The sequence below is a fragment of the Schistocerca piceifrons genome, chromosome 2 (assembly GCF_021461385.2).
Source record: "Schistocerca piceifrons isolate TAMUIC-IGC-003096 chromosome 2, iqSchPice1.1, whole genome shotgun sequence".
NCBI classification, from domain to species: Eukaryota; Metazoa; Arthropoda; class Insecta; order Orthoptera; family Acrididae; genus Schistocerca; species Schistocerca piceifrons.
The window spans coordinates 452,471,023-452,492,376 of NC_060139.1; the positions used below are offsets into that span (position 1 = coordinate 452,471,023).

Consider the following 21,354-nt stretch of genomic DNA (forward strand, 5'->3'; position numbering starts at 1 on the left):
CCTCTGATAATTAGTTTTATTAATGAAATACTGTCTACCTACCTCTGCTGATAGCTTTCCTGCGATAAAACAGGTCATATATATATCTCGATTTCTGATGATGAATTTTAAATATGGGCCACAGAGCTTCCACTTTTCGCTTTCCTTCATGAGGTTCCGTTTCAGCTTTAACAATAAAAAACATTACAACACATATTTCAAAAGTTTAAGACTGCTTGTACTGGAGGAATGTATGACTAGTTCAAATCATCTTAAATAACAGATTAAAATCTTAATGTAGATCCGCTGAATTTGCGCGTGTCCTCTGATTATAATAAAGTAATGTTGAGAACATACAAAGTTACAGTATAGCTTCTCAGTTATTATTCTAAAAATAACAGAAACCATTGTTAAATACGGGTTAATACATTGCATATATAAAAGATCTGTAGACACACTGTGACGTTCGCCTGCTTTATTTCTTTGTCGATTGTCCTCTGTGTCGATATACTGCATTGTGATACCGGCTGAAAAATAGGGATTGTAGTTAAACGACGACTGCTTTAAATGATGTAGCCAACAGGTGCACAGTTGCATTTCACAGTTCCTTACTTTCACTGTTCACAATCCCCCAATATTACTCAGTTATATGGCCAATTAACTATTGTTAAACTTTCGATAAGCCTCATTAATAGGTTGCAAGCAAACATCCACATACTGCTACAATAGTTTACTGTAGATGAGCAGTAAAAGCCTAACCACATAGTTCACGAAGAATAAAAAGGTACATATGGAACAGACACTGTCATTGTTTTAACACACGGCCTAATTGTGTAACACTTATTTCACAGTTAAGTTGATGCATTGTTGTTGATTTAACCACTACGGGTTCTTGTCTGAGATTCGGCCGTGGACTGACTGACTTGGGACCAAAAATCAGGCCCTTATATATCAGCACCAAAACTACACACTATTTGATATTTAATTTACAGAAATTACAATTAAAACTTAACTCATTAAATTAACTGAATACATCGAAAAATTCCATCTTTATCACAGTTTCTTCTACTGCAAGAGTTAGGCCGAATTATTTGTATAAAAGATGAAATTAAAAGATATAGTTACGCAAACAAATTACTTTGGAATTAATTAAGGACTGGCTTTGCTAACATGTTTTCGAATAGAGCCAAATAAATATTTTAAGCATCCTATTAGTAGTTGTTCTGAATATTTATAATTAGTACAGAACTTATAAACAAATATAAGTCAACAATAGCATTTAAGTTATGAAACAATTACCCAATAACAAAAGTATTAACTAGGAATAATCGAAATAAATTAGGAAATCAATTACATACATGAAACTAAAGCAAAAAATTGGATCTGACGCTATATTTTTTTTTAAACTGAGGACCAACCTTTCCCTTTTATGGGCATGCAGATTACTTTCACGTATGTTAATGGCAATTAGTCAGAAATGAAAAAATCAATTTTAAGGAGGCAGATGGCAAAACAAGAGGGGAAGTAAAAATATCCCAGCTTGCTTCGTCACAACACACAGTACTACTGTTCATCATAAAAAAAAACCATTTAATGAACTGGCAACAGAAAATGGCTCCCAACTATCAAGTAATTCAATGCTAGTTTGCAACAGCTTATTCCCAATAGCTACATATATTACCCTTTTACAGCTGTATTTTTTTTTATTTGTGGAATATATTTTAGAGGACCTGACAAATAGAAAATGGTATCAATACTACTAATGATGGCACTATTAGCAGGCAGTAATCTTAACAGCAAGTGTGGTTCAATCTGACCAATAGTAAAGTGTGTTTACTAACAGAGACAGAGGGGCTGGCCAGTACTTAGCTCAGTACAGCCAATAGATACACAGAACAGAAAATTTTTTATCCTAGCTTTCGGAACTTTGTTCCTTTGTCAGGGAGGAGAGAGGGAGGAAAAAAGGGGAAGAAGGAACAAAATTCCGAAAGCTAGGGTAAAAATTTTTCTGTTGTTTTCTGTATCTATCGGCTGTACTGACTGAGGTAAGTACTGGCCAGCCCCTCTATCTCTGTTAGTTACTGGCCGGCCCCTCTATCTCTTTGTTAGTATTTGTTTCACATCTTTATATGAGATTTTCCATTATTCATTTAGTAAAGTGTGTGATAGACCTGGTAAAAGGAAAGCATTAATCAAACAATATTATAATAATAGAAATACATAGCTAAAATTCTATTTTTACTCAAAAAATTATGTTGCAAACCATTCTTCTGTTTATTAGAAAAATTATTTTTATCATATTCTCCAACGCATTCTTAAAGTAAACCACTTCTTCACTTGAAGAAAGTTTCTTTCCATTATGTTAAATTTGTAAGTTACAGGACAACAAATCATTTTGGATTGAATTAGGAGAATACATCGGAATATTGTCAAATCTACATCCCTGATGATGCCCTTTCACACTTATTAGTACCACTGTGCTGACTTGAGTGTTGCCCTGGTGAAAAAGAATTTTCTTGCTGTTAATTTTCATTTTCCAATAAACCCATCTAGAAACATGCCAATTATGGTTTCCTCCTCTCCCCAGAATACTTTGTCAGGATTACACCACAGCAGTTGAGAACGGAAGACAAACTGATCCATGTAAAACACAAGCTGTCTTTTTGGTGCAGATAGCAGCTACTGGCCTCTTGTGCAGGAAGTAACATCTGACTGCCTCTGTGCTTCTGTGAATATTCTAATCTGTCCTTAAATCCCTTTGCGAGTGATACATAGGCAGTTGCAGTATATTTCTAGAATAGTCATTTAAAGCCAGTTCTTGAAACTTGGTCAGTAGCCTTTCCTGGGACAGTGCCCGTCTACCTTCAAGAGTGTCAGTTCAGTTTCTTCAGCATCTCTGAGACACTTTCCCATGGATCACATGAATCTGTGACCATTCGTGCTGCTCTTCTCTGTATACATTCAATATCCCCTGCTATTCCTATTTGGTACAGGTCCTACACACTTGAGAAATATTCTAGAACGGGTCATACGAGTGATTTGTAGGCAATCACTTTTGTAGACTGATTGGATTATTGGTAAAATACTGGGGTAGTGCAAAGTCTGATTGGATTATTGGTAAAATACTGGGGTAGTGCAAAGTCTAACACCCACATTACCCACAACTGAGCCCATGTAACCATTCCATTTCATATCCCTATTGAATGTTACACCCAATTTTTTCCATGGGTTGGTCAATACCAACTGTGACTCACTGATATTATGATCAAATGATACTGCACTTTTTTTAAAATTTTGTGAAGTGTGCAAGTTTACATTTCTGAACATTTAAAGCAAGTTGCCAATCTCTGCACCACTTTGAAACCTTATCAAGAAATGACTCCATATTTATGTAGCTCCTTTCTGACAGTTCTTCATTATAGATACTGCACCATCTGCAAAAAAACCTGAGGTTACCATTAAAATACAACATGAAAGGCAAGGGTCCCAAAACACTTCCCCGGGGCACACCCAAAATTATTTCTACATGTGATTATGAGCCTGCATCCACAACAAAATGCTGCTGCCTCCCTACCCAAAAATCCTCAATCAGGTCACAAATTGCACTTGATACCACATATGATCATGCTTTTAACAAGAAGTGTAGGTGCAGTGATGAGTCAATTGCTTTTTGAAAATCAGAATTACTATGTCTACCTGACTGCCTTGATTTAAAGCTTTCAGTATGTTGTATGAGAAAAGTGTGAGTTGGGTTTCACATGGTCAATGTTTTCGGAATCCATGCTTGCTGGCATTGAGGTCATTCTGCTCGAGGTACCTCACTATGTTTGAACTCTGAATATGTTCTAAGATTCTACAACATATCATTGTCAACGATACTGGATGGCAGTTTTATGAATCACTTTTACTACCCATCTCATAAATGGGTGTGACTTGAGCTTTCTCCTGGGCATGGCTTTTTGTTCAAGGGATCGACGATAGATTATAGTTAAAAGAGGGGGTTAACTTAGCTGCAAATTCAGTACAGCATCTGAAGGGATTCCATCAAGCCGTGGTGCTTTGCTCAATTTTAACATTTTCAGCTGTTTCTGAACTCCACTGACACATATTTATTTCATTCATCTGTTCAGTGGTATATGGATTAAATTGTGGCTATTCTCTTGGGTTTTTCTATGTAATGGAAAATTTGAAAATGGAGTTAAGTATTTCAGCTTTTGCTGTGTTACCGCAACATTTCAGTTCTTGTCTCATTCGCCATGGACTGGACACAGACTTTGGTGCCACTAACAGTTTTTACATATGACCACAATTTCTTTGGGTTTTCTGAAGGATCATTAGACAATTTTTGCCACAGTAGTCATTGAAGGCTTCAGGCATTGCTCTCTTGACGGCCCAACATGTTTCATTTTGCAACTCTCAATCTATAGCCCTATGCTTTGTTTTACACCTATTATGCAACAGACTGTTCTTTTACTTTTTTTACAGTGACTGTATACTACGGAGGTTTCCTCCCATCATGAAGTGTTCTATTGGGTACATGTCAGAGGGAAACATTCCATGTGGGAAAAATTATCTAAAAACAAAGATGATGTAACTTACCAAACGAGTCACTATCAACATACCAACGCTTTCGTTTGGTAAGTTATATCATCTTTGTTTTATATATAAACAAACTTGAGCCCTCGTTCCTCTACATAATCTTGTCCTGTGCTGAAAGTTTCAAGTTCCTCATGGAGACATGACACTATTGCTTTTTTTCCCCTAGGTTACTGAACATAATAAAATTTTCTAGTGTTTTAGCCACCCTTTGTATTTTGGTAATCATTGTTGCCACAACTGTGTCACAGTCCTGATACCAGTTTCAAAACCTACATCCTCAAAGAGGTCATGTCTATTAGTTGCCATAGGCTCTAGAATATTTCCATCGTGCATGGGATTCTGAACTATCTGTCCTAAGTAGTTTTCATAGAAGGCATTTAGTAAGGTTTCACAGGATATCTTGTAATGCTGGTCACTAACAGAACTGTAATCTTCCCACTCGATTGTAGGGTGATCAAAGCCTCCACCAATGATTACTGTGCGATTAGGGAATTTACTTACAAGCGAACTGAGTTTTCGGTTACTTAAGGAGGTGAGTCTTGTTATTGATAAAGGAATCCAATTATAATTTTATGCCCACCCCTGATACTGATTCTTGCCCAAACAATCTCACATGCAGCTTCAATTTCTACCTCTGTGGATTTGAGTGTCTTGGCTACTGCAACAAATACACCAGCCCCATTTCCCACTAGCACATCCTTTCCACATACATTTAAAATTTCTCCAAAAATCTCACTGCAATCAAGTTTCAACTGGTTTTCTGCACCTAGTATTATGTGAACTTCGATATTTTTCAAGAGCACGTCAAACTCTGGCACTTTGTTGTGAATGCTTTGGCAGGTAACACTAACAGGCAATCAGGCAAAGCACTGAAATGAATCTTAAACAACACCTGAGTACTAGATATCAGGCTGACGTTACCACTCAAATGTACACAGACCTTCACTGAACGTAAGTTTGAAATCACAGAAGACATTAAATTAATGAAAACTAGAAAGAGCAAGATATATTTAATAGCTGTATTACATAGACACCATCCAGAGATCATGATAAGCACTGCAATGTATCCAAAATAACATGTGGTATTCTTTTATCACTGCTGTTTAGGTGAGCGCTTACAAGTTTGACCATCTGCCATGAATGACAACTGTCACTTGACAAGGCTGACTAGCAAAAGACTGCCTTCATATTTCCTGATGGCCTCTTAGTTTAAAGCTGTGACTTTTGAACTGTGTAACACTTCAGCAATCTTAGAACATACGACAGACAACTTGGTTTGAGACTAAGTGGCCAATGTACCTTTGCCGTCTGGACGACATTTTTGTTTTTCCAAGAGATATCTGAAGAACATCTAAGTTACTTGACAACTGTGATGAAGTTGTGTTCAGACTGTAGGTCTCCGCCTCAATCCACAGAAGTCCTCCTTTGTCACCGAAGAAATAAAAATCCCGTGGCACCTAGTAAATGGCAATGGAGTCTGCCCTGATCCAGAGAAAGTAAGAGCAGTCACCAATTTTCCAATTCCTCAGCACACAGACATTTTCCAGTTCTAGCAATGTCTAACAAGAATGTTGAACACAAAACTGCACATCAACACTAACAGTTTAGCTACATGAGCACTTTAGTACAAATTCAGAAATGTGCTGAAAAGGCGACAGCTTATGCTCCGAGAGTACTCTCCATGTCCAAGATAGATTACAACAAGAAAGAGTGCCTTGCAGTTGTTTGGACCATCAACAAGTTCCAGTCATATTTGCTAGGCAACTCATTCAGCGTTATGATGGAGCACCATTCTCCATACTGGCTGACTAGCCTGAAGGATGAGTCAGGTTGACTGGCAAGATGGGAGACTTGAGGCTTCAGGAGTATGACAGCATGATGGCATACAAAAATTGATGCAAACACAATGATACTGATTGTCTTTCAAGGAATCCTTTGGCAGAACACAGCAGTGTGGACAAAAGCTTTGTCATACTGCATTAAATGACACTGCTGCTGACGGGAGGGGTGATCCAGCATGGCACAAAATCATGGACACCTTGAAAAATAAGGAACCGATCATAGGACAATTCCAATTAATGAACAAAATAGTGTATTAAGAGGGACGATGATCATATGGGGGCAGAAATGTTTGCTTGCCATCCTAGCTCATTTGGAGCCAGCAATCCATAAGTACTTCCATGATGCTCCATTGTGAATACTACAGACAGAATAAGATACAGGTATCACACCTCGGTCTCTATCAATTCTTTAGACATTATGAGATCTACTGTAAGCACAAGCTGCAATTACTTCTGGGACATTTGGTACTAATCCAACCTGCAGCAGCACCATCTGAACAAACTGGAATCCCCATCTTAGGGAGGTGCCCAAAGTCCACAAACAGGAATCTACGTACAATAATCTACACTGATTACCTCATCCACTGTGCCGTCTCCAAAGCTGTGCTGACTGTCGAATCTCCAGAAATTGACAAATTCTCCAGAGAAGATATCATTCTGAAGTTTGGAGCACCGTGGGTGATCTCCAGTACGATAATTTTTCCAGTCGATGCTGGTATTTTGGATAGTTTCACTTTGCAATATCATCCACAGGATGACAACTGCTTACCATACAAGATGAATGGCCTCACAGAATGCTTTATTATGATGTTGACATATATGCTCTCAACGTATGGTGATTTCTAACAGAGAGACTGGGATCCAACAATACCTGTTGTGATATTTGCACATAACACAGTGAAGCAAGACACTAAAGGCTTCACACTTATTTCTGCTTCATGGTCACAAATCCAAAATAATAGAGTGCAAGTTCCCGTTTCAATCAGACAATATTTAGGATGACTCTCGGAAACAGCTCACCATCTGCACCGAGAATCAAGGCAGTTGGCTTGTATATGGATCCTGGACTCCCACGAGAAAGACCGAGCACTGATTAGTGGAATACAGACCAGGGAGACTATGTATGGATTTTTATGTCAGTGTGGAAAGTAGGATGTGCAGTAAAGTTACAAAAGTGCTACTTTGGGCAGTTTTGTACCCTTACTTGTTCGTCAGATGTCGCATATGAAGTCAAGGTTTACAAAACTTAATTAAGAACACAAAATTGTAGAGGGGTCGCCCACTGACCTCCATACGAAGCCCTAATACAGTCCTGAGGCACAGGTCGAACTTTGAAGTTTCTTGTTCAAGGAAACTTAAGATCCGTTTGACGATCACCGATGTTTGATGGGAGGGTTATCTTTGAAACTAATCTCCATGAAGAGGATGACAGAACACAAGGATCCATACAGAGGACCATAGACAAGATCTAGATCCACTGTGGTGTAATTAGCTCCATTGAGAACTTCTGAAACTGCGAGACACTGTTTCTCCAAGAGAGGGAGCAATGCCATGAGCTGTTTTGTTTTATTTTACGGCACAAAAACAACTAGGGTCATACACGTCCATGTCAGAATCATAGGACACTAAGGCAAGGTTGGTTGGTTGGTTTAATGATTAAAGGGACCGAACTGCAAAGGTCATCGGTCCCTTGTTTCATAAAAACACAGAGCACAGTGAAACTTTCCACCAGTCAGCCGAAGAACTAAAATAAAAATTCCGGGGGAAGAAAAGCCCCATGGTCAATGGTAAAACAACACGAAAAACGGAGCACAGCAACAAAACCAACAGAGAGAACAAAGGCAGAAGGAATTAAAACTGCACAGCAGAGGACTGTGGCTGGCTGATCACGAAAATAATAGGATGAGCCAGCCACTCTGCAACACATTAAAACCTCCAGCCTAAAAGATTAGGGTGGAGTCGAATGACAACACAAAACTAAGTAAAATATACAGCACAAAAGAGGGCGATGCAATAAAATTAGACGGACCTATAAAAGCCACTTGCTCGAATAAAACTTAAAACACGATCTGCCATAGAGACATCGTCACCTAAAAGAGATGATAAATCACCCAGGAGATTAAAAGTTCGCCTGAGGGCGGTTAAAAGAGGACATTCCAACAATATATGGGCCACCGTCATGGTTTCACCACAGCGACAATGAGGGGGGTCCTCTCGACACAGCAGATGACCATGTGTCAGCCAAGAGTGACCAATGCGGAGCCTACAGAGAATAACAGAATCCCTGCGAGAGGCCCGCATGGAGGAACCCCACACGGTCGTGGTCTCCTTTACACGCCGCAGCTTGTTGGGTACAGACAGAGTGCGCCATTCATCTGCCCACATCCCAAAGACCCGACGGCGTAACACCGATCGGAGATCAGTTGCCGGGAGGCCGATCTCCAACGGCAGTTTGCGGGTGGCTTCTTTAGCTAACTTGTCGGCGTGTTCGTTTCCCACTATCCCAGCGTGTCCCGGGGTCCATATGAACACTACTGAATGTCCACGCTGTTCAAGAGCATGAACGGACTCCTGGATGGCAACAACAATGGGATGGCGTGGGTAGCACTGGTCAAGAGCCTATAGACTACTGAGAGAGTCACTGCAAATGACAAAAGACTCTCCAGTGCTGGTACGAATACGCTCAAGGGCACGAAAAATGGCTGTTAGCTCTGCGGTGTAAACACTGCAGCCGTCCGGCAAGGAGCGCTGGTCTACATAGTCCGCATGAGCATAAGCGCACGCCACACGGCCATCAACCATCGAGCCATCTGTATATATAGCCTCTGAGTCGCGGGATGCGTCGAGGAGAGCAAGAAATTGGTGGCGCAAGACTGCAGGAGGAACTGAATCCTTTTGCCATTGTGAGAGGTCCAGCCGAAGCTGCGGCTGACGAATACACCAAGGTGGTGTATGTGGGTGGACCTGAAAAGCAGATGGAAGAGGCAAAGACTCGAGGTCACTAAGGAGTGACCTAACACGGATCCCAATGGTATGGCCTGATCGAGGCCACTGGTGTGGGGTATGGACTGCTGCATTAGCGAAAAGGAGACTGTAGTTAGGGTGACGAGAGGCGAACAACGAACGTGGGCAGCATAGTTGGCTAAGAGTTGTAGACGCCGAATGTGGAGCGGAGGAACCCCAGACTCAGCAAGTAGGCTATTAACAGGACTGGTGCGGAATGCTCCTGTCGCCTGTCGAACCCCACAGTGGTGAACGGGATCCAGCAGTTGCAACGCTGAGGGCGACGCTGAGCCATACGCCACACTCCCATAATCCAGTTGGGACAGCACGAGGACTTTGTAGAGCTGCAGCAGCGTATTATGATTGGCACCCCAACTTGTGTTGCTGAGGTAGTGGAGGGCATTCAGATGCTGCCAGCACTGACGCTTGAGCTGACGAATATGTGGAAGCCAAGTAAGCCGGGCATCGAACAGCAATCCCAGAAAACGGTAAGTGTCAACAACCCTGAGCATGGCATCCTGAAGATAAAGCTCAGGGTGGGGATGGACAGTTCGACGCTGACAAAAGTGCATAACACAAGTCTTCGCAGGAGAAAATTGAAACCCATGGGCTAGGGCTCACGCCTGCGCCTTGCGTACGGCTCCCTGCAACCTACGTTCTGCAACACTAATGGTGGAGGAGCTGAAAAAGAGGCAGAAATCGTCAGCATATAATGTGGGTGAGACAGACGACCCTACTGCTCCTGCAAGGCCATTAATGGCCACAAGGAAAAGGGGCACGCTCAATACAGAGCCCTGTGGAACACCGTTCTCCTGGATATGAAGTGAACTATGGGATGTGCCAATTAAAACGCGGAATGTCCGAACAGATAAAAAATTCTGAATAAAAATGGTGAGAGAGCCCCGGAGACCCCACTTGTGCAACGTGGCGAGAATATGGTGCCGCCACGTCGTGTCATATGCTCTGGAGAGGTCGAAAAAGACAGAGACGAGGTGTTGGCGCCTGGAAAAAGCAGTGCGGATTGCAGACTCAAGGATGACCAAAGTACCGGCGGTGGAACGGCCCTGACGGAAGCCGCTCTGGCACTGAGCCAGAAGACCCCGAGACTCGAGCAGCCAACACAGCCGTCGACTCACCATACGTTCCAGTAGCTTGCACAGAGTATTTGTCAAGCTGATGGGCCAATAGCTATCCACATTAAGCGGGTCCTTACCAGGCTTCAGCACCGGAATGATGGTACTTTCTCGCCACTGCGACGGAAAGACACCATCGCCCCATATGCGGCTGAAGATGGCAAGAACACATCGCTGACAGTCCGGGGACAGGTGTTTGAGCATCTGATTGTGGACGCCATCTGGCCCAGCGGCTGTATCGGGGCACTGTGCCAGGGCACTTTGGAGTTCCTGGAAACTAAATGGGGCGTTATAAGCCTCAGGGTGGCGAGAAGCAAAAGAAAGCCGTTTGCCTTCTTCCCAGCGTTTGAGTGCGCGAAACGCAGGCGGGTAATTCCCCGACGCAGAGGCCCGAACATAGTGCTGTGCGAAATGCTCGGCGATCGCATCGGCATCGGTGGATACCGCCCCGTTGATGGTAAGCCCTGGGACACCTGTAGAGTACCGCAATCTTCGTCCACACCTGAGAGGTTGAAGTACGGGAACCAATGTTGGAAACGTACCTCTCCCAGCACTCCTGTTTCCGCCGTTTGATAAGCCTCCGGACCTGAGCACGGAGACGTTTGAATAAAATGAGGTTCTCCAGAGACGGGTGCCGCTTATGTCGCTGAAGAACCCGCCGACGTTCTTTAATGGCTTCATCGACCTCTGGAGACCACCAAGGCACTGATTTTCGCCGGGGGCAACCTAATGAACGAGGAATGGTACGTTCTGCAGCGGAAACAATCGCTGCAGTCAGTGTCTCAACCGCCACATCGATGGTACCGTGGGGGAGAGATTCAACAGTGGCAGCAGAGGAGAACGTGTCCCAGTTTGCCTTGCTAAATGCCCATCTAGGCAAGCGTTCAAGGGAGCGACGCTGTGGTAGTGAAACGAAGATGGGAAAATGGTCACTACCACACAAGTCCTCGTGGACTCTCCAGTGGACCGATGGTACAAGCCCTGGGCTGCACAACGACAGATCTATGGCCGAGAACGTGCCATGCGCCACACTGAAATGTGTGGAGGCGCCAATGTTTAAGAAGCAGAGGTCGAGTTGGGAGACGAGATTCTCGACCTCTCTGCCTCGGCCAGTAACCTTCATTCCACCCCACAGGGGATTGTGGGTGTAAAATCCCCCAGGAGAAGAAAAGGCGTGGAGAGTTGGGCGACAAGTGCAGCCAATTCGGTCAGGGAGACTGTACCACCTGGAGGGGTGCTATCTGTATCGAAGGTGAAGACACCTTATTCACATTCCTCCAGAACCTCAACAACGTCTCCCCCATTTGCTTCACCTGGCCCTACTCAACCCAACAAGCCACTTCCCTAGATGTGGACCTCCACCTCAGAGATGGCTACATCAGTACCTCCGTCCATATCAAACCTAATAACCACCAGCAATACCTCCACTTCGACAGCTGCCACCCATTTCATACAAAGAAGTCCCTTCCGTACAGCTTAGCCGCCCATGATCATTGCATCTGGAGTAACGAGCACTCCCTCTCGAAATGTACCGAGGGTCTCACTGTAGCCTTCACTGACCGTAATTATCCTCCCATCCTTGTACAAAAACAAGTCTCCTGTGCCTTATCTTTCCAGTCTCCCACCACCTCCCTAAGTCCGGCCACAGAGGAGCATTCCCCTCTTAACTCTGTACCATCTGGGACTGCAGCAACTGAATTACATTCTCCACCATGGTTTCGATTACCTCTCGTCGTGCCCTGAAATGAGAAATGTCCTGCCCACTATCCTTCCCACCCCTTCTACAGTGGTATTCTGCCATCCACCCAACCTACACAATATACTTGTCCATCCTTACACAACCCCTGCTTCCAACCCTTATCTCAAGGCTCATACCCCTGTAATAAATACAGATGCAAGACCTGTCCCATACATCCTCTTACCACCACCTACTCCAGTCCAGTCACTAACATGACCTATCCCATCAAAGGCAGGGCTACCTGTCAAACCAGTCATGTGGTCTACAAGCTAAGCTGCAACCTCTGTGCTGCATTCTATGTAGGCATGACAACCAACAAACTGTCTGTCCACATGAATGGCCACCAACAAACTGTGGCAAAAAAACAAGTGGACCACCCTGTAGCTGAACATGCTGCCAAACATGATACCCCTCATCTCAACGACTTCTTCATAGCCTATGCCATATGGATCCTTCGCACCAACACCAGCTTTTCTGAATTGTGCAGGTGGGAACTTTCCCTGCAATACATCCTACGTTCCCATAGCCCTCCTGGTCTCAACCTTCTTTCCTCACCCATCCAGCTCCCTCAATGTTCCCATTCCAGCACTACAGAGCTGTCATTTCACCACCACACCCAGTCTTTTAATTTCTTTTTATTTCTCTCCTTTCCGCTACTTACCCTCTCCCCTTTCTCTCCTGCCCTTCGTCTAAACTGCAACACTTCACTGCCCGCCACTCCCACCATACTATCCCTCCCCCTCCCTGCCCCAGCCTCCTCCTTACCCCCACCCAGTCGCCACTCCCATCATGCACTGCTGCTGCTGCTGCTGCTCATAGTGTAGTTTCAGCTCTCTGAGACTGCAGACATGTGTGCAGATTGCACTTGCGCGCGCGCGCGTGGGTGTGTGTGTGTGTGTGTGTGTGTGTGTGTGTGTGTACTGCTGACAAAGGCCTTAATGGCCGAAAGCTATGATTGTGTGAATCTTTTTATTGTGCCTATCGTGACTCACCATCTTCGCTTTATGGTGAGTAGCAACTTTCCTTCTCTCGTATTGGAAGAAAGGAATTACTGATAGATGCCAAACTGATCAGCCTATGAAATGTAGGAACACACACGGGAAATACTGACCCTAAAACTTAACTGACAACACATCTTCCAAAAACACAAACTCATGTTTACAGATTCAGAATAAGCTTTTGATAATGCTGAATGGAATGCACATTGCAATTGGAGCGGGAGAGGGGGGGGGGGGGGGAAGGACGGAGGAAGGATACTGGATGGGAGGTCACACACACATGCATGTGTATGCATTAGTGCCAGATGGCAAATGCAAACTATTAAGAATCTCGATGGAGGGAAGTGCAGTGGATCAAAATTAATGTCAAATTCATGGAGAATACTGATCATACATAAAAGTTGGCATAAACTGTACAGGGAGTGCGAACTGATTAAAGATCAATCAATGCTTATGAGAGTGAAGGTAGTAAAATACATTTGGTCATTTAAAACCAAGATCAAGTCGTGAATGTCCCAAATTTTAAAATACTCTAACAAGCTAAACTTTTACCAATGAAGATAATTTTGGGTCTAGCAAACCATGCAAGCCAATTGCATGTATGTCACTTTATGTGGCATATAAGGCCATCTTAGATTTTTCCACTTCAGTCATTCAAAACAAAAATTATTGGTTGCATTCAGTAGGCTCAAAAACATTTTTAAAACTTTTTTTATTGGTTATCATTTCAAAACAGTGTCTATTTCTGTTTCAGGCTGCAAGTATTCTTCAGCATTGACAAGTATACGCTGTTTCTTAAATTACTCATTAATGGGTTACCCCAGACCTTTCAAATAAGAAGCATTAGTTCAGCATACACATCTATAAATTAAAACCATGATCACCTAGTGGAATGTATTCTGTAATACATTTTTAATGGCTCAAAGTTACTGGACACAAAGAGAGACCTGATTTTTTTTAACAGTACTTTTGCACAGGAGTAGTAATTCCTCAACCATGATATTTTTGTGCTATTACACTACACAGTATGTTACCTTCTCTAAACTATCAAGGGCAAGAAGCTTACACTTATAAGAAATACAGTGGTGGTGGTGGGGGGGGGGGGGGGGGAGAGGGGGATAATTTTTTTATTCTTTGGCCTGCAATATCTTTGTTAGGGGACCAGGTAAAAATCTGAAAGATATACACTTTATAGATGTTTATGACATCAAACTTCAGCATAAATTTCAACTCTGAGACTCAATGGGAAATCACAGAAAAAAATTACAAATACGAGTAAAAAATAATATGAACTAACAGAATAAAGAATAATTTAAACATACGAAAAAACACAAAAAACTGAAGTAATGAATGATTATTTGTTGAAACAATCCCTTGCAGAAAGTTTCAGCAGGCTAGCAGACAGCATCTGCTAGTCTTTAAAGGCTCACAGACAAGCCTTTGTAATCCTCACACTGTTAAAAATAAGCTCTTGAAGTGTGCAGTTTAACAATAGAGTATTGGTGTTCTTATTAATGAAGCTTGCAATAAAAGTGCCCATGGAGTGTTTCCTACAGACATTACTTTAATTGAAAATTACAGTGAAGAAGAAAAAGTGTTGTTTTACTTATAAGTTGGTTCAGAGGTTAACTCACCTTCCAAGAACCATGAAATTAAGTACTTAAAGAAATTTCATCACCTTTTTGGGTAGTCTTGCTTGGACTCTTAAGAAACAAAAAAGCCTGTAACAAATGGTCTGAGAGAAATAATGTTTACCCATTATTCTAAAAATAAAATCCCTTTTATCTCTGTAATACCAGAAAGTCATGTGTCCAACATGTTGTTCTAAGACATTCGTCATTAAAGTAAGGGAAGTGATAGTTCAGATAAAGAATTTTCAACTTGTTGGAAACTATAAAAAAAATGTGGATTTAGCTTGTGAAGTCCCAGGTGTATCGCACACTACTAAAATTAGAAAACTAAGTTAAGAAACAAGACCTTTGCACTGAATACAAAAATGAAGAAAGTGGCAACTTCTGTCAACAAGAGTTTGGAAGTTTCATTTCAAAAGAAAAGTTGCACTATACATGATCAAAGTTCTACAAATTATCTGACCAAATATGATTATTTGGTAGAAAAGCTAAAAATTAGACATCATATTCCAAACAAAGAGGATAAAATTAAGACTATCAGTTTACTACCAAATTCTTGGAGTCGAGCAAAAATTGGTGATCAATTTAATGTGTCAGAATATTTGGTTAAATTAACAAGGCAGTTAGTAAAAGAGCAGGGAATTTAACTACATTACAAAAGAAAAATGCATCTAATTTCATGGATGAAAACTTGATCATAAAGTTTATTGGGTTTTATGTAAATGACAATAACAGCTGTTTGATGCCTGGCAAAAAAACTGTTTCTATGGAAGAAAATGGTACTAAGCCTCAGACACAAAAGACGTTAATATTGTGTAATTTAAGCGAACTGTTCACTGAATTTAAAAAAAAAAAAAAAGGACAGAAAATTTGACATTAAAATTGGAAGGTAAAAATTTTGCGAGCCAAGACCAAAATGGTGTATTGCTGCACAGGCATCTGGCACCCACAATGTTTGCATTTGTCTGTATCACCAGAATGTGAAGTTGGTAGATAGATTGTGCCAATCTTAGAGCTGACTAGAAGGATCATTTGGAAGGTCTGGTTTGCAACACTGACCGCTACAATAGTATGATCATGGGAAAATGTAAAGACTGTCCGGGCAAACAAGCTTTACTTGACATGTCTGAAGAATCAGACAAACGATTTGATGTCTGACAATATAGAATAGAAATAATGGTTGACACAAGATAGAATGGAAATAGTAACAATTACAAACCCACAAGAACAGTTTTTTGAAGAGTTGATAGCTAACCTTGAAAACCAAAAAATGCATCATTTTATTGCCAAAGCTCAGAGTAAGTTTATGAAAGACAAAAATCAAACTCTGGAAGTTGATGAATGCTTAGTTCTCATTGACTTTTCCGAAAACTATTCCTTTGTTGTTCAAGATGAAGTACAAGGGCACTACTGGGTAAACAAACATGCCTCAGTTCATCCATTTTTGTTCCATTACAAAGATCAAGACAAGCTAAAGAGTCACAGTTTTTGTGTCATAAGTGCATACCGTGAACACAATACTACAGCGCTACAAGCCAATACAAAAATATTTTAACATCTCCTTTCATGAAGAAGACCAAGGACTTGATGCAGAATGGCACTCCCCCCTCCCCCTTTCATGATGGGATGAATGCATGTGATGGCATCACAGATACAACAATGTTAACTGTCACAAAAACTAGTCTGCAGCAGACCTATGAGAACCAGATCTTGACACCTCAAGAAATGTTTAAACTCTTGAAAGAACAGGTAAAAGGCATTACTTACATTTTTGTAAAATGTGACAGAATACAAGAACTCAATGCCAACGTCTTGGAGGAACGATTCAACACCTGTCAGAAGATTAAAGGCACCCAATCTTTTCATTGTTTTGTACTTCAGTCACACAACTTGCTCAAGTGTAAGTTCACATCAACATCCCAATATTGACTTCACCAATGTGGAAAACTTGTACCCACTGATGCAGCAAAATAAGGACAGTGTGACTTGCATTTATGGCAAACAGTCGTAGATTGCCGAAGTTGATAATATTGACTGTCAAAACTAAGATGTCTATCTTACATTTACTACCAACCAGGACCAAAGAACTTCTTTACAAAAGCTGAAAAGGATTAAGTCTGGATGCCTGTTAGAAAAAGTACTGAAGAAGCTGTCTCCCCTGGAATTTACAACAGTGGGTGAACTTTTAACCTAATGCCCACTCTGAGTGAAGAAATTTCTCAGTTGTTCAATGAATAACATAGTAAAAACAAATAAGATAATGTTATTAGTTGGTTCATTTCTTTTTAAACTAATCATAGATATGTTTAAATTATATAACTGATACACTTTATCCATCAGTCCATACACTGCAATTGAACCTCGAAGTTGAAATTTCTACTGAAGTTTGATATCAGAAGGTCTATTCGCTGCAAAATTTTCAGATTTTTATCTGGTCCCCTAACAAAGATATTGCAGGCCAAAGGAATTAAAAAAAAAATTACAAAATCGTACAGCGGAGATGCTGAGTTGCAGATAGGCACTATCTGCTTCAATCATGATATCACCATCCTCTCTCCTTCTCTCAAAGGGTTAACTGATGATGTGGTCAGACAAACTGAACTGTAGAGTAGCCCAATGTCCATGTTAGATTTGAAGGTTACTGTTTGCTTGTTAGCTGGCAAAACTAATACATGTGATTAATCATTTAAAAGACATACTTTGCATGCCTTACTTTTTTGACCACAATGAAAACCCTCTGTATTCTCACTATGGTCTATTTTCATGCAAATCAGGCGATCAACTGATAAGACACATCCTGAGGCAAGATAGAATTGTCAGTATGGTAATGGAGGGAAGTGTGGGGTTAAAAATAGTATAATAAGACCAAAGCTTCAACACAGTAAACAGATTCCAATGGACGTAGATTGTAGTACTTATTCAGAGATGAAGAGATTTATTGCACTAGTTTGGAGAGCTGCATCAAATCAGTCTTCAGATTGAAAACCACTGTACTAAGTTTGAACATATTAATAAGAATACAGGTATCCCTACCCAACACACTTCCAATTCCATGAGGGTCTTGTTAGTTTGTGATTTTTCTTTCACTAACATTTGGGTCTTTTTAGTAATGATGACTCATTTTCACTGTTAATTGTAAAGTAAGCTGTTTGCCTTTCAAAGTGGAATTCTGTTATTACAGCATTTCAATACTTAGGATGAATTGTGAGTATCTATTTATGTACATGACACTACAAACACTGTTACTACTACCTAATGGGTGGAAAATACATTAGTGACAGCAAAGGAGAAAACAAAATTACAGACTTACAGCAATAGCAATATACAGTAAAATATATTGTTCATCTCTGCTTGAGCCTTACTGAGCCCCTTGGATGGACTTGATGCTATGCAGTAAAACAAAAAGCAATGTGTGTGAAACTATTAGATGAAAAACCACAATGGGAAAACTATCAGCTGCTGTTGCACTATTTTTTTTACTGGAAAATTCTGAAATGTGCACTAATGTCAATAATGAGTCCTAAACAGTTAAACTTTTTAAAATCACAATCAGAATGTGACATACTTCTTTATGTAAATGATGTTGAATAGATGGGTCTCAACGATGGATTTACCATGCAGTTTTAATTGTTTAATCGAATTAAATATGCAGCAAATGCAGACTTTAATATACGGTTCGGAAAACCATTAAACACATACAAAACATTGGTCACCTCAAATCTAAACTGAAGTCGTACTTGGTTGATCACCGCTTTTAGACAGTAAACCTGGTTCCTTCAGCACCAACTAACTTAGTTTCTACTACCCATCAATACACATGTTTTGTTGATGTTCAATTTGTAGCCATTACTCAATGACAGTATCCATTCCGTTCAACTGATTTTCCAGAATATCGGCCATCTATCGCGGAATTACGCCATCGGCATTGTTTAAAGATTTTTATTCACTCTGCTTGATCTTAATTCCTTTAGATCAGAATCAAATCCACTAATCACAAACACGTGAAACTACCACATGTATGTTAATTCGCCTAGGTTGCGCAAGTACACATGCAAACAAATCCACATACTTACAAAAGTTATTTTTTTTCAGACTGACACAATAGGAAACTCACATTACTATTACAATCAAGTCTTTCAGTATATCAGTCGCGCTCACTGACTAGAACACATATCAATCGTAATAGACGGACAAGTAAAAAAGAAGATATTACGGAAAACGATTGGCATCAAATACACAAAGGCTATGTTTTGCACTCCTCCTAGAACAGTGGTTTACCTTCTCTCATCTTCTGCTCTAGTTCTTCCAAAGTGGGCTCTATCAATTCCCATCCTTCAGGGGGGGCTTTCTTGCTCCTCCGCACTTTAGGCATTCCGACGTAACTTGTACTTAACTATAACAAAACATTATAAACAATTAACTTTTAAATTATAATACAAAACCAAAGATAACACAGATTAATGCAAGTCTTCCAAGGATTGTACGATACACGCTTAGATTTGAAAATTTTGCACGCTGAAACTTTTTTATCTGCGTTCAGTTTCTTTTAAGAATAAACACGCACAACTGGGCGCGACAGTCTAACATAGCAGTCACGACACTCGCTGGCCACTGCTGCAAAAGTTGTTACTGTTTGACAGATGGAACGACACTAGCGCTCCAAGCGGCGAGTAAGGTGAAAGTCAGACGCGTTGTAAGCATAATGTTTGTTTTGAAGCATATTTCCCACGTAATTTACGAAGTATTTGAGTTATTTTCTTGCCTCCAAGGATTTGTGTAGTATCAGGAGGCATATATGCTTCTAAAAATGATTCTAAAATAAGCGCAAGTATGGACAAAAACCATGAAACGATTGGCAAGCTACCACACGTTCGTGAAGAAACACTTGTAACGTTGGGTAGAATTGAAGCTTACCACGTTGATATCAAAAGAATATAAACACAGAGATTCACACATAAGAAGCACAGACATGTACCATGTACCTCAACATGCAAAAGCGATCGACAGCTCATTTATCGTTCTGTAGCGTTACTGTGTTTCTCATTGTCACGTTGCCACAAGTACAACCTTTATATTATTCTAAGTGGGACAAGCAACTGCCAAATAGTGGGAGAAATACGTTGAAAACATTATAATGAGCTGATTACATTACATTTCACGCAAAACCAAATATTTGAATAATTTTCAAACAATGTCAGTGAACAAGGTGCCAACAAAATAATGTCATCACACGAAGGAAGCAAGGAAAATTAAGTGACTAACAACAGAAGTGAATGAAATACAAACCAAACATTATGCATTTGTAAGACACGAATACCTACTTAATCTAACCACCTCATCGTCAAAGCAGATCTGTGTTGACGATTGGCACGAATCTGGGACTCATACATGTAGAGTTGAACTCTACATGCTTCTGTATCATAGGAATGTTTTACAGCTTTAGATGGATTGTCGAATCTTTGTGGCAGTTTCCTCTTCATCGTCAGTTGAGGTGGATTATTTGGGATGTCAAACAGTGTGGCTACTACATTCCACATAAGTTTATTATTGTCTGCGTTCATGAACTGGTTTTGTTCGAAATGTAGCGAACAAAAATTAATATTATTATACAGTAAACCGGGTCTTTTTCATAAGGTCTTCTCGTCTGCTATCAACTAGCCATTTTCTGCTCTTAAAACAAAACATTAATCATTAATACATATATAGTTTGCTAGTGAATCCTGACGATACAGTTTAGTAACATGATGTTATATACCTCTCAGGATCCTTAGGAAACCTAAAGAAAGACAGCTGTGGTGTCTTCTTCTTGTTGTTGCTGCTATTTATTGCGCTACAAAAGCTCCCGCTTGTAATAACCAGTGAAGAAATCAAAATAAGCAACCACTGTTCGTTTTCACGGTTGCGCCGAACTCACAGTTTAACTTACTTGCCGCTTGGGGCGATGCTGCCACGGTAGGCAACAAAATCGAGGCGACGTTTCGCGACTGTTATGTTAGACTGTGTTGGAAACTGTGTGCACCAAGTAGCCAAACACGTGAATTAGAGGCGAGTTACCACAGCACTTGACAGCGTCAAAGGTGCATCCTACTACATGTGTTACCTAGATGACAACTGTATGCAAGTAAATGAAATATCAGAATAACATATAATGACAGAATTAGGAGGCTCTATTACTAAAAATTAACCTACGCTAAGGTTCAGCATGGTTAGGCACACATTTAAGATCGAAAAAATACGTTGAACTGATAGATGAAACGTTAAGTTAATTTGTTAAACATTAAAGAACGCTTCACACTATGGACCACCACGTCAAGTCTATATTTACATCTACATCCCTACTCCGCTAACCACTGTGAAGTGCATAGCAGAAGGTACGTTCCACTGTAGGGCCTACCAGTTATTAGGTTTTCCCACCCCATTCATGTGTGGAGC

The 21,354-nt window shown here is 40.8% G+C and overlaps 1 protein-coding gene across 1 annotated transcript in view; it reads right to left on the reverse strand.

Annotated features, from left to right (window-relative positions):
• Positions 1-19,440, reverse strand: part of LOC124776728 (protein BUD31 homolog) — a 44,275-nt gene extending 24,835 nt beyond the window's left edge. The window contains exons 1-2 of the mRNA XM_047251847.1: positions 19,201-19,440; positions 43-165 (exon numbers count right to left, since the gene is read on the reverse strand). Coding sequence (XP_047107803.1) covers positions 43-165; positions 19,201-19,294 — 217 coding nt within the window. The 5' untranslated portion in view covers positions 19,295-19,440. The remainder of the gene's footprint in view (positions 1-42; positions 166-19,200) is intronic.
• Between the last annotated feature and the right edge of the window lie 1,914 nt (positions 19,441-21,354).